Source organism: Triturus cristatus, chromosome 12, assembly GCF_964204655.1.
Source record: "Triturus cristatus chromosome 12, aTriCri1.1, whole genome shotgun sequence".
NCBI lineage: Eukaryota > Metazoa > Chordata > Amphibia > Caudata > Salamandridae > Triturus > Triturus cristatus.
In genome coordinates, this window is record NC_140595.1 from 292,098,888 (window position 1) to 292,114,125 (window position 15,238).

Here is a 15,238-nt window from a genome sequence, read left to right on the forward strand (position 1 = left end):
AAGAATACAATAACCGGCTACTACTCCTATCACTTATTGATTGCATGCTTGCCTTTGACCTTGCACAGCGCTAACCAGCCTTTTGCCTAGGTTTGTTCTTTACAAATACCACATACATACAAAGATTCATACATATCCATTTCAGAAGTGGCCCATTTAGAAACTGGTAGGGGCTACTGCGTTAGGTCACACGGGTTGAACACTGAAAGTGTCAATGACCAGAGAAGGTACATACATACATATTTTTATTTCACATACAAGAAAAGTCTACATGAGTGAAGCATGTGTCACATCATCATTATATTAAATGTAACTGTCCACTAATATACACTAAAGTGATAACCAGGTCTAACTATTAGCTTTCATGATTGAGCATGTGAGCATAAATGAGCTGACTGTCAAAATGTAAATGTATTATATTGTAGACTGTAGGCGGAAGGAAGTACATAATAATCTGTACCTTTGTAACTATCAGTTGCATCAAATTACAACAGAGAAAACTAAATTATTAAATTAAAATCACTATGGCGTGAAAAAGAGTAGAGTGAGTTCTGTATTTTGCTGGTTTAAATTTTATCTAAGCATTGGAGCTCACAGTTTGCAGACCCCAGACCTGTGGTAATGAACAGGTTACTTACCTATGGTAGCGCTGTTTCTCACAGAGACTCTAACTAGGTGCAGATTCCTCACCTTCTTAATATTCTCCAGATGTCAGACTGGATCCAGAAACTTGCAGAAGTACCACTGCGCCCTGGTAAGTGGCACTGTGAAGCTCCGCATTGATGCTGTTCCGTCCCTGAAATGACGTGTGGAGCCTTTAGGCACCCCTCCGACGCACTGACCTAAGTTGCTTTTGATGCAGACCACCAATAGAAAATTGGTAGTAATTAGTGTGCAGATTCCTTGACTTGGGATCTTATGAATTGATGGAATCCAATCACAGAACTGGGAGGATTTGTGAGGAATCTGAGGGTAGATTCAGTTTCTACCAGAAAGAGCTTTACTGAAGGTAAGCAACTTGTTGTTCTGATAGAGATGTCTAGCAGCAAATTCCTCAGCTTTTAAATAGATACCAAAGCAGTATACATTTAGAGGTATGTCGGTGGATGGAGACTTGCACTCTTGCAGGACCACGCTGGCAAAATGCCCCTCTTGGCAAACCTTGCTATCCAGAAACTAGTGCTTCAAGAACGTAAGGAGGGATGCCTACATAGCTGCCTGGCAAATGTCTAGCTGCACATGAACTCCGCATGCTAACACAGTGGTAGCAAGTTTGGCCCTAGTAGAATGAGCACAGAGAACTTCTGAAGGCTGTTTTTTAGCCAATGCGTAGCAGCTCTTAATGTAGTGCATGATCCAACAGGATACAGTTCTCTTCTACACAGTCTTTTCTTTTTTTGCTCCAAAGAACCCCACAAAGAGCTGAACGTCCACCTGTTGTTCTCTGGTAGGATCTATGTTAAAGCTCAGTGTTCTCTTGGGGCCTAAATAATGGAGTCTGTTTTCTTCCTTACAGGAGGGAGGTGAAACTCAAACACTGGCAAGGTGATGTTTTGACCAACCTGGAATGGTGTCACAAATTTAGGCAAGAAAGATGCTTGTGTCTACCAAACCAGCTTGTCTGGGAAGAAGGTAGTGGATGGTGGGTTGACACAATGAGCTTGGAGCTCACTCACATGCTGCACCTATATAATGCCGAAAGGGAACACTGTCTTGAGGGTGAGAAGCTACAAGGAACAGTTGTAAAGTGGCACATCAGTAATTTGACGACCACGTTATTGTCTGACTGTGGCATGACAAATGGAGAGACAGGAAACAAACATTGTAAACCTTTCAAAAAGTGCATAGCAACTGGAGAATTAAATAAAGAGGACTGATTCAGCGGGCACAAAAAGTACAAAAGAGGTAGAAGGTACCCTTTATCTGTGCCCAGAGCAAGGCCTTGTGGGCTGGGGACAATATAAATAACAAAACTTAAGCTAACTTTTCCTGCAGGGGATCTATCTGCCAAGTACTACACCAAGCCATAAATATGTCCCAATGACAGGTGGACATAGTTTCATTGAGGGATGCCTAGCTGCTAAGATGACATCAACCACTTTCGGAGGAAGGTCGGAGGTGTCCAGCTTTGCAGCTCAATCTCCAAGCATGGAAGAGTCTGCGAATGCCTGGGTATAAAATCATGCCCTTCTGCGTCAACAGCAGATCCTCCCAGAGGGCCAGCCTGATCAGAGGACAGATGCTCATACCCAGGAGTTGTAGATACCATACTCTTTGTGACCAGTCTGGGGTTACTAGGACAAATATGGGTCCGGTCGGTCCTGATCTACTTGAGAACACAGGGCAGGAGTGGTATCAGCATAAAGGCATACAGGAGTCTCGAGTTCCACTTGAGGCGGAACGTGTCTCTAAGTAAGAGATGCATGGGAACTCAAACGTGCTGACACTGCGTGTTCTCTGCTGTGGTGAATTGATCAACCCAAGGTTCTCCCATTCGTGGAAGAGACCTTGTGCCACCTCCAGGTGTAGTAACTACCTCTGATGATCGGCTAGGTGCCGACAGCTGAGCTTGTCCACCCTGGCATTTAACAATCCTGCCAGGTGGTTCACCACCAGGAGATTGCCCAGGTGGTCTTGCCATTTCAAGAGGCGCAGGTCTAGCTGGGAGAAGGTCTGCAACCTAACCCTGCCCTGTTTTTTGCAGTAGCACGTGGTGGTGGAAGATGTCCGTCAGCACCTGTACCCGCCTACCCTTGATGGATGGAAGGAGGCCCCTGATTGCCACCTTTCCTAAATGGCCACCTCAAACCAGAAGCGATGCATCAGTCACCAGTGTCAGCTCTGCGTGAGTTAGTCAGTGGGGCTGCCACAGACACAATCATGGTCCAGTAACCACCAATGCAGATCTTTTGCAGTCTCCGAAATCTGTGGTCATGGTTGGAGAGGTCCCCTTGATGTTGGGTCCACTGAGATCTCAGTTCCCACTGCAGAGACTGCATATGCTATCTGGTGTGCTCTATCAGCAGGATGCCATCAGTCTCAACAGCCTCAGAATCATCCTCACTTGAATCCAGGACCCAGGTTGAAAGATCAGGATGATAGCTTGAATGCCCTGTACTCTCTTTCTCAGGGGGAAAGGCATAAAACCAAAAGTGTCCAGCATGGCTCCGATGAAGAGGAGCAGCTGAAGAGGAGGCAGGTGTTACTTTGGCACGCTGGTAGTGAATCTCAAAGATGACATCATGTTTGCCTGGAGGTGGTTGACAACCGTCTGGGCGAGCCTGCCCCTTCACCAGCTAGTCGTTGAGGTAGGGGATGTTCGGCACCACTGACCTCCGAAGGTGTGGTGCCACCGCTGCCAACCCTTTGTGAACACCCAAGGAGCACTGGTGAGACCAAAGGGGAGCACAGCAAACCGAAAATGCTCCTGTCCTACCACAAACCGCAGGTAGTACCAATGGGTCTGCAGGACAATATATGGAAATAGGCGTCCGCCAAAACCAACACCACCATCCAGGCTCCGGGGTTGAGGGCAGAACAGACCTGTGCCGGTGTGAGCATTTTTGAATTTTTCATTCTTGAGGAAGGCATTAAGAGGATGGTGGTCTAAAATCAGAAGGCAGACTCCATCCTTTTTCGGCACCAGAAAGTAGCAGAAATAGCAACCACACCCACCTCTAGCGCTGGCACCCACTTAATAGCCCCTTTGGCCAAGAGGGCTTGCTCTTCCGGCCGCTAAATTGAAAAACAGTCATCCATCAGTCGTTGGGGGGCAGAGGAAGGATGGGTGGTTCAGAAAGGAAAGGTAGGGTGTCACACAATCTGCAGGATCCACCTGTCTGATTTAATGGCCTACCAATATGGCAAGAATCGTTGGATCCTGCCTCCTATCCGGTAGCTGTGCTCCACTAAGGGCATGCTAAACAGGTTTGGCTGGTGGGGCTGCATGAGAGGGCAGTGGGCTGGGCAGCCTGTTGACCTTGGACATGAAAGCGGTGGACACCATAGCCGCGACCACAAACCTGCCTGGAGCATTGCTGACTTTGGATTGGCTGATGGTGTGGGGTACCTCTGCCGAAGCAATGAAAGGAACAGCAGGGCTGATGATGCTGGTGAGGTGGGGCAGATAAACCCAGGGAGCGTGCTGGGGCCCTACTCTTCTTTAACAGCTAGAGCGTCACAAACAGAAGAGTCCTGTCAAACAGCATGTCCAGGATGGATGAATGGTAATCGTCTGAAAAACCAGTGAACCTCAGCGTGGTGGTGAATGGTGACACTGGTGTCCAATGGCCCGCCCAATGGAATCGAGAGTGCCCAAGTCCCAACAAACTGTGAACTTGGCTGTGTCGTGACCGTCCTGCATGGCCCAGGTGAGGACTGGTCGGAGAGCACCTGGGAGGTCTTGAGCCAAAGAGTCACAAAGGGCCTGAGAATATCACCCCACCAGACAGCTAGAATTAACGGCCCTGGACACAAATCTGGTGGATGAAAAACCACCTGTTTTGACTCCCTATTGAGGAGAGTTGTCAGGAATGTGTTGAAATTAATCTTGCTTGCATTCCCCTGAACCACCAAGCTTTCAGGTGAGGAATACCGACATAAAAATGCTGGTTCACCCGGAGCCTAGTGGTGGTGTAATTTGGCAGTTGACTGGAAAGGCAGAACAAGGTTTGGCCAATGCCCCCAACAAAGTGTCTGTAAGGGAGTCATGAAATGGTAAGAGGGGCTCAGTAGATGTCTGCCCCCGTTGAATGACCTCTGTATGTACACCAGTCTTTACCTCCAAGGTAGGGAGCTGGAGGTCAAGGATGTTGCCTGCCCTATGTATACCAATGGAGTAGGTAGCACTTTTCTCAGTGGCAGGGCCAAGGAGCAAGAGAAGACTACATTGTGGGGAGGTATCTAGGTCGCTAGCCTCCTGCATGTCATCATACCAATTCTCCTCGTGATACAGTTGGTCAGTCTCATCGCCTGCATCACAATCGTTATCCAAATCCATGCCGAACAGGGAATGCAGGGTGTGCGTTTGTCACTGTGGAGGTAGATTAAGTCGAGTAATAGGAGCATCAAACTTGGCTAGGCGCGACTTCAATTGAGGTTGAACCACCATGGACTTTATGTCAGAGAAGGCAATTGGGGCCTCATCCTCCAGCGACGACGCTGATGCACCAGAGACCAGTGGGGACCGTGGCACCAGAGGTGGAATCGAGAGTGGAGCTGGAGGTGGTCCCGGTATGGGCTTGGAGTGCCTAGCTGGCACCAAGGGTGAACTCGTCAGAAGTATCCCAGATGAAAATCCTCTCAGCTCTGTGGGGCCTGCACAGCACCAGAGGGAGTCGACAAGGATCCGAAGTGTCTGAGCATGACCTCTTGGACCTCTTCAATCCTCACTGGTCTCTGGTGCATCAGCGTCGTCGCTGGAGGATTAGGCCCCAATTGCATACAACAATTTCTGTTTGCAACCCGATCCTGGGATGAAAACCATTGATAAGCAGGTCCAGGTATGTAGCTACGAGGTGTGGTAGCAACCCTCGAGAATTCTACTCTCCCCACTCCCTTTGGGGAGTCAGATTTTATCAGGACGAACTATTTGTAGGGCCTACTGACCTGGTCTGATGAGAGAGATGAGCGGACAAAGAAAAGGTGCTCTATTCGATCAGAAAGTGAATGAGCAATAAAGATGCCTTTCAATCTTGTTTTTACCTTGTCACATTGCTGTGGTTTAAAGACAGAGGTCAAATGTCAGCTTATGTCTTCCATCAAACTGCTGCTTATTTTATCCCAGAGATTGGCGTTTACTTTTCCTTCTCTGGCTGCAAAATTAAAGGATTTTGCAAAGTGAACTGTCCGACAATCATGCTGGGCACACATGTAAATAGCTTGGAAATTAACTGAATAAATATTTCAAAATATACTTCAGTAGATAGGAAATAACTTTTTGTAATAATGAAGTGAGCATGAAACAAGGATTTTAATCGCATCAAAACAAATCAGAATACTTTACTGTTTGATGAGCAAATGATAAATATTTGATGAAGCCCGATTTCCACACATTTTCGTCTGTGCGCTGCATAGTTTTATCAGTAAATCTGAATGTGAGTGGGTACGTTTGCGGCCATTTCAGTGGAAAATGTCTGTCTGTAAATTACAGTGTTTCACCACATCATGCTTTAGTAATATATATTATTAAAAGTGTCAGTTTTTAAATCTGAACTGAGAACCCTTCCTGCTCTTGCCCTGATGACAATGCTATCAGCAAATTAAGAGGCAAGTTAGGGGTCATGTGCACCCTGTATGTACTCTGAAATAAAATATTTTGTGTAGGATCACACAATTTGAGACTAGTTTAATTTACGGATGAAGTGCATTACAGTTAAGTCAAGTACTTTATTCAAGTAGCTAGATCTTGCTGGTCTAGTAAGTTTTTCTGATTTTTTAGGCTTGTGTAGACAATAATGGGTCATCTATGTTTCCTTTAATATAGCTGAGTCGTTAAATGGTGAGGAAAGTCAAAGGGTGCCATGCACACTGGGTACATTGAATGTCCAAACTTATTTTGATAATTGTCATTGTGTCTGAAGTATAACTTTACTTGGACTGTGTTTGTGTTTTTGTGTTTCTTTCTTCTCTCTCTCTCTCTCTCTCTCTCTCTCTCTCTCTCTCTCTCTCTCTCTCTCTCTCTCTCTCTCTCTCTCTCTCTCTCTCTCTCTCTCTCTCTCTCTCTCTCTCTCTCTCTCTCTCTCTCTCTCTCTCTCTCTCTCTCTCTCTCTCTCTCTCTCTCTCTCTCTCTCTCTCTCTCTCTCTCTCTCTCTCTCTCTCTCTCTCTCTCTCTCTCTCTCTCTCTCTCTCTCTCTCTCTCTCTCTCTCTATATATATATATATATATATATATATATATATATATATATATATATATATATAGCACTACAAGGATGGGATATACCTGCCCCATTGAATTTTGGGATCAGTATAGGATTACGCGCGTTGTGAAGCCCTTTGCCATCCCTTGCGTTTTACAACTAGTTACAAAGCTTGTGTGTAGCCCACACTGGGTCCAATTGTATAAGAGAGAAAAGCTCAGCGACTTACGGAGCCACTCTGGTCTCTTCTTCACTCTCACTGTGATAGGAGATCTGTAGCCTAAAAAGAGAAAGCAATTAGTGATTAAAACACCATCAGTCACAGTTGGAAGATTTTAAAGATTTCTTTGAAAACAGAAATGGAGGTGAGCACTAGCATCAGTCAAAGGTAACATTTGGTTAATTTATCGCAGGCTTTGTTTTTCTAGTTTATCATAACATGTATTTGGTAGGGAGCTATGTATGATTTACCTTGGCTTCTGGAGTATGAGCTACAACAAGGAATTGCTCTGGAATGAAAGTCCTTTTCTAGTGAAAATAACTTAAGCTACTGCTCTACAAAAAGTACAACTCCTAGAACAAGAATGGGCATCTTGGTATAACCTATTCTGTACAACCTTAACCTTGCAAATTTGGCTATCATCAGAGTCATCAGTTTCATGATCTATTCCTATGTGAATGGTGCCAAGATCATGGTGAGCATTAACAGGGAACAGGAAGTGGCTATACCTAGTCTTGGACCATGCTTGCTTGAGCAGTGGATGAAAAGTAACTATTGGAAGAGGAACTATACAAAAATGAAGATCAAAATCTGACAATATGCATAAACTTAAAGGCACCCCGACTTCCTCTGACTATCATAGCAACCCCTATCTGCACACCCTTCTGCAAGGGTTCTCTACAACATACTACTAAAGTCTGCTTAAATATCACATTCCTAGACCAGTTGGTGCATGGCAGAAAAAAGTAAGCATTTCACCCTGAAAAGGAGCCCTTAACTTCTACTTCTGACCAATACCATAGTATAAAAGATAGAGCCCCCAAGCATTGACTAGCTTTATTATATGAATTACACAGACACCTTTGGTATCTCCCTTTTAATCTGACACAAGTAAAACATTTCCTAGGGCCAAAGGAACTCCACCCTAGCCTCTCCTCAATCCAAAACGTACTCATCACTGTTTAGGATAATGGCTAGATTATGAAGCAATTCAGAGATTTTTTAAAATGTAAATGTTTGATTTTCTGTTTAATACCCTCAAATACACCAGCAACATATGCCCTGCTCTCATTCCTCTGGGTAAGTAGCTGATGTCAGAAACAACCAGCCTGGTTGTTTCTTTGATGTCATCCTTCCCGAAAGGAAGGTCCAATACATTTCGTTTTGAAAGAAACCACTCAATTATGTCTACCTTGTCTCATTCACTACAAATTCCTTTTCGCTTTTGAGGTCAGACATTTATATGTACCTACCTTAACGAGTTCACAGGACTTTTGTTGTATTTACTGAGTGGGCCCTTGCCACTTCCTTCAGAGGTTATTGGGGTCTCCTCTGACCTTGTAACATCGTATCATTGTTGTTGCTTATTACTAGAACCCACCGCTACCAGGTTAGGCGCCATTCTTCCTGTATACGTGAAAACCCTACACAGAACCCTAAGTAGCTGATGTTATCTCACACATTCCCCAGCCCATTCAATACTTACTTTTATATTCCCAACAAGGTCAATACATTTGAATGTTACTACATACCACCACACCCTTTCTCCCTTTTAATCATCCCATCTCAAACACCATATGCTGTGATTGGTCTACATGCCTATGCTACCATCTAGTCAGTTGCTATCAGTCCCAATGGGAATAATATAACTGCCACACAACACAACTCTAGTGACAGATTCTCAGATATTCTCTGCTCTGAGCTTTCATTCTCCCTCATTAATTCCCCAAATTAAAGAAGGCTCATTTACAACAGCCATCACCCTAAAGCACTGAGGAACAATTTACCAGTCAGACAATTACTACGCTTGCGAAGGTACTGTGACACCATCACTGAGTTCGAAAGGCAATCAGAGATTCTATCAGATAATCTGAGAAGGCGTAACTACCCTAGTAACATCATACGCCAGGCACATAAAAGAGCGAGAAATAACCCGAGAGCTGCCCTCCTAGAAGTGAGGGACAGACCAAAATCTGAAGCCATTACATGCGTCACTATATTCACGCCTAGCTCCAACAAGGTTCAGAAAGTTAGAAGGAAACACTGGGACATTCTAAGGACAGGTACATTTACTCTGGGGCCGCCCGCCCCCCCTTTTTTTTTTTTATTCAAACGCACGCAGAATCTTAGGGACCACCTTGTCCACACCCGCCCTAAGCCACCACTCAAGAGGGAACCAACCCTTTGGGCCTTACCACCTGTAGAGAGTCATTTTCCCTGCGGCTCCTGCTCTGCCTGCACCCAGACCACAGCTTCAAAACAGATTGACCTCGGTCTAGCCACACCTTGGCGACAAACGAAACACACCAATTGCAACACCAAAAATTGTGTCTATACCATTCTGTGCCCCTGTGGCAAGAGATATCTTGGCATGACCACCAGGCAGGTCAAGATAAGGATTGGTGAGCACAAAAGCACAATACGATGTGGTAAAACCAACACCAAGTTGTCCGCCCACTTCATGGAGCAAAAACACACCGCAGACAGCATAAGGTGGACGGCTATCGAATCTAATCCCAAATGGACCAACAGAACCCTCTTTAGGCAGGAACAGTGCTGGGTCTATAGGCTGAGAAGTGACACTGAGGGACTCAATGATGAAATCCCGTGGGCAGAATTAATGTCTTAATGTAGCAACTCCTACTCCATCTTAATAATCACTGGTTTAGGAGGAAGAGTATTTGTTCACTGAACTGGAGCGTCCTCCAACACCAGTCATGTACACATTACGTGGGCCCGATCTCTTATGGACCTTGGGTTATCACCATATACCGACCCTGACCATTACGTCCTCTCTTTTTTTTAAACTAGGCACGGTCTCCCGGCTTTATTTATGACCATGGGACTTATCCTGTGATGAGTACACCACCCTACATGACACACGTGAGTGGTGCACTCCAACCACACACTCACCATGGTCACATTATTCAAAAACACTGCCTACCAGCTTACCACAGAGGTGACTCACAGACCCACATGATCTTGGACTTCGATTCCGAAGTCCACACCACCATCACATGTATGATTGACGTTTTTCAGATACGTACAAAACCTCACCCGGTTCCATTACGCCTGATCAGTACCCAGCCGGCAATGTGCATATGGGAACTATAGGTCATTCTAATACAGACACTGCCTACAAACCCCCACCCTTCTGCACATTTGTCAGTTGCACCCTGAAATACGTGTTTCAATTGTCTTTGTTATTAGTTCACCCTGGCATAACATATCAGCATGCCTACCTCTTGTGCATGCTAGAGCGGCACAGTGCACTGCATTTAAATGATGTCTGTCCCATATGTGTTGTGCATTTTTATACCTTTATATTTGTGTGTCTCTCTCTATTTTTGTTTTCATCAGGTTGGGGGTAGGAACCCACATTGAGAGTCCCTATACGCGCAAGGACGCTCACACACCTTAAGACAGAGGTATTACAGGTTTACAGAACCCCCTTTCCTGAGACCTGTCCCTTTCTCTTTTACCTCACCTGCTTTCCGGTCCTGACAAAGCGCCTATGGATCCCTTATGGACCAAAAAGAGCGCAAAACATGTTAACCTATTTTGTATGTAGTTAATTCACTCCTGCACTAATTCTGAGAGCAGCGGTTAGTTACACATCCGCCCTCTTTATTTGTTTCTAAGAGGAGCTCCAGGATCCACATCTATTTTAACTTACCACTCGGACCCACGAATAAGCACAGGTTCTAGGTACCGTTTGATAATTTTAATGGACCCACTCACTTACCTCCCCAGGCCCACACACCCACATTCATAACTGTGGCGTCTCCTTAAAAGATCTCCGCTAAAGATCCCTCTTGCGGGGCCCGTGGGGGACTGCAGCGCCACCACCACAAGGAGCAACGCCCGATGATGAAGCATGACACTCGCAAGGGTGTGTGAGGGCACTATATCCAAAAGGAGGGATTCCACCATCACTATTTATGACCCAACCCTCTTTGAGACTAACCACTTTTTACCATTCCTCTCTGCCAACCAAAGTTTGGTTTCTACTTTCGTGAGACCTTAGCAACAGCTACTCCCCAGTGTATACAACAGTCAAATGGTACCTCTAACACAACTGTGCTGAGGCTGTTAATCTGAGTGCAAGGATAGCTTTTTCAGACTCAATTGTCACAGATTATCTTGCCCTTACTGAATTACTCTCTGACAAATCAGAAGCCTTCGATCAAGTCCTCTGAAAACTTCGATAGTGAATTTAGAAACACTGCATCTACTAAGCATCTACCACTGATATTTACACCTACCACTCCCCATTGCAGCCTCCCTGTCTTCACCTACATCAACTAGTCATCTCTCACAGCAAGTGACCTCCATCCTCTACCCCATGCTCCCCTCCTCTGTCACTCCTTCCCAGCCAGGGTTTCCTTCGCCTCTTCGGTGTAAAGAGCTCTCACTGGGCTCCTTCAGCAAACCTAGAGTGGTCATCTCAACAATGAGACATCTTCTCTATCCCCTTTCTATGAAGTCTACCCAGGAGGCAAATCCATCAATTAAGCTTCCATCAAAGCTCAGTTGCCTCCACTAGATCTGTTATGGTACACCACTATGAGACAGATACACCATAGCCTTACCATCAGACTATCTCTCATAGAGACATGACTCAACCCCTCTTCCCAGATGGTACTGGATCTGCTTCTACACTAATCCTGTAGCATTGTTGACCTTGACCAAAGCTGGAGGATAAAGCTGGTGGACAGTTATGCTAATTCATATAAACGCTCTTCAGTTCACATGCACCCATGCATGTTTCTTTGCAACCTTTCCATGCCTGATGGCTAAAATTAGGTCACACACCTCATGCTCTTCCTGAACAAATGTTATACATTGTCTCTGTTGTGACAACAAACCCTTTATGGACTGGAACTGATGCATAAAACTCAGAAGCTTCCAATTAATTCACCTCTCCAACATCATAGTTTTGGGAAATTTCAATTCTCCATGAAGAATCCATACTGATTATTATGAAATCTGTTTATTGGCATTTTGTGAATATAAACATGGCACATAGTACATTTGAGCAACCTGACAGTCAATGAGTAAATAAGTCTAATGATACATCCCCATTCATGAGTATGGTAACTAACAGGATCAAGTGCCACACCCGCTTGCTAGGAAAGGCAAACATTATGGGTCTCCTAGCCATGAAGAAACCATACTGATTACGAAGTATCTCAACTTGCCTCTTTTCTAGAGGACAATGCCCTAGACTAAGACTGTCCTTTGCTTCAGACATCCAACACATCAAATATTTTCAATACATCATCTGGACATGGAGTCCCCGCGCTAACCTGAAGTTTAGCCCAACCAAGACAAAAGCATTATTTGCCAAGAACAACAAACAAGAAACAGTGTTAAACTAGCTCAATTACATGAATCTTGACAGCTTCCAACTCCAACTTTCTCATATCATGTCACTTGGATTGACCTGGGAGGCCAGGTACCGGCTCACTCTAAAAACAAAAAAGTGAAACCATTTCTTCCAGAAAGCAAACGTCAGAACTGCAGTTCAAGCTGTCATACTCCTGCATCTGGATGGTGGTAACTCCCTGCTCCATGACCACCGAGACTCCACACTGATACCCCTTAAGGGCACCCTACACACTGCAGCATGTTTCATCCAGTGCCTGAAAAAATAGGATTAAATTATCCCCATCCTAATGGAAATTCATTGACTTCCCTTGCCAGTCCACCCTATCTTCAAAACTCGCTGCATCATTTACAAAGCCATCCTGCAGACAAACTCAATATCTCTGGTGGTTTTCAGCACACCACAGCCAGGACACACCATCAGACTGCAGGCCTTTTCCATCTATGCATTCAGGATCTTGAACAACATCTCACCATTCATCCGGACAGCTCCAACACCAAAGCAGCTTCAAATTAGCAAAGATTTGCAGATGCGCTTCTTTAAAGAACACTAAATCACAATTCGTTCAGAACAATCTACTCTGCTATTACCTGTTGATTTTAAGCTTGTCTTTGATCCTGTACAATGCCCCACTGATGTTTTGCTAGGTTATTGATATTCAGAAATGCTACATACATAGATACAAACAAAGCAAAGGCTCCATCTTTGATCTCAGTATATCCAAGGAAGACTGTATTCAGGTAAAGGTCTACTGACCATAACTGGCCTGACCATCTCCAAATACCTTTATCATTGTTTGTCAACAAAATCTCAGCTATTGGCTAACTCGAAAGACACACAGTATGGCTGTCTGATACTAAAACCTGAGCCTCACAGTTCCTATGGCTCATGCTTGCCAGTCTTGACTGCCTCTAATCTCTGGATGTAAATAAACTCACCTCTTACCATTTTGAGACCATGTCTGATAGCATTACAGATGTGGCCCGCCCAAACGAGGCAAAAACAAAGACAAAAATACAAAACAAGACAAATGGTTTTACCTTTGTCCTTTTCTAAACTTACTTAGTAGAGAAAAACATTAGAGAAAATGGCACCAAAATATAGATTCTATTCTATCTATACTTTTACCCACTGGAAGATCCTCCAAGAACCACATTAATGAAGCCAAAGCTTTGCTGGTAAACTAAAGAAAGCACTTAAAATAAAAGGCTGATGCAGTTGATCAAGCCACCTTACCACTCCTACTGTCTCACTTGAGAATTCTGCTGCCAAATTCAAGAAAGCCACAGTATTCTTTGAGGGACAAGTCATTTCCATGGATCTGACCAATTTCCCTATTTGCACTGTCTTGGTTTATTCTTTCAGGAAGTGTATTGATGGAGCTGATTATGATAACTCGGAAGATTCAGGTGGATCAAGCTCCTGTATCTTTTGCCTTTTACTGTAAGAAGCAGCATGGGGCAAGAAAAATCTTCCTTTTCTCCTCCACTATGGCGTATGATACATGGAATTCAGCTCTGCTCATCCGGTTGGGTTCTAAGTGAACATGCGATGTTACATCACATGCGATACCTCGCATGCCATTACAACGCGGTCATTACAACAACCGCGTTGTTACATCGCACACCATTACAACGCAAGTCGTTACAAAGACTTGCTGTGGGGGGCGCTGGATGTTGGGATAGTATAATTTACTATTCCAACTCCAGTCTGTGCAACAGTAGGGAAGGTGTTGGATTTTAAATCCAACACCTTCTGCCCCCTACAGCAAGTTGTTGTAAAAACCTGCTATGTAATGGGTTTCAATGCAACAACACAGTCGTTTTAACGACCGCGTTGTAGTGGCATGCGATGTATCGCATGCGATGTATCGGATGTCTTCCGTTCTAAGTAGAGTGGTTTAGAGTTAGGAGGCACCCATCAGCATAACTCTCATAGTACTAGCCCCACGGCCTAGAGGTACATGAGCTAGTAGTGAAACACTCTTGTACAAGGTGGGAGTGGATCCCTATGATGCCAGAGAGGGGCTATTCCTGGGCAGAAACCACTGCAGTATGGCTCACTACCCTGCCTATCTGTACCATCCACAGCGTAATATGCACAGTTCATGGCCCAGCCATACATGGGCACCCTGTGTGGTTTCTCCTTTATTCCTCCCCACATTTCAGCAGTCCTCTGTTACTACATAGACTTGTCCACAAATAAACGTGGAGAGAGCCAGGCTTACCACTGCCAGCCCAGCTTCACACTCAAAGCATATGAGATCAGCTTGAAACACATTGCAACTGAGAGGAGTGCTGTCTGCATCACTCAAGGGGGCTGCGATATCATTAAAAAAGCCAACCATCAGATAACCCAGTTCTTATGTCACCTCCTGGGAAGACTCCCCATCTACTTTGTTTCAAGATCCAGAAAACACTGACCCAGTCTTTCTCAGGATATGCTCTATAATAGGGAGGCTACTTCACTGGGAGTGTTGTCTGACTGCATCACATATGGGTTTCAAAAGAAACCTAAACAATTTCTGTGTAGTGGTCACTTTTTGTCTTACTTTCTCATTTAATCTTACTAAAAATTACTAAAAATGTTACTGATGTTAATCTGATTCTCCCTTATGCAGCCACTCATCCCTATAGTCTGCTCCCAGCCATGAACTCACTAGAGATGTTTTAAGGCACAGGAAAAGTGGGCTCTGGCACAGGGCCTAGCCTTTCAAAGGAAGGGGCCCTTGATTGAACCAGTTCTGTTCTGCAGAGTATTGCCCTAATG

At 44.7% G+C, this 15,238-nt stretch overlaps 1 protein-coding gene across 1 annotated transcript in view; it reads right to left on the minus strand.

Moving 5' to 3' along the window:
• Positions 1-15,238, minus strand: part of CNGB1 (cyclic nucleotide gated channel subunit beta 1) — a 958,531-nt gene that overhangs the window by 519,019 nt on the left and 424,274 nt on the right. Inside the window, exon 20 of the mRNA XM_085637063.1 lies at positions 7,090-7,140. Within this exon, the coding sequence (XP_085493189.1) occupies positions 7,090-7,140 (51 nt within the window). The remainder of the gene's footprint in view (positions 1-7,089; positions 7,141-15,238) is intronic.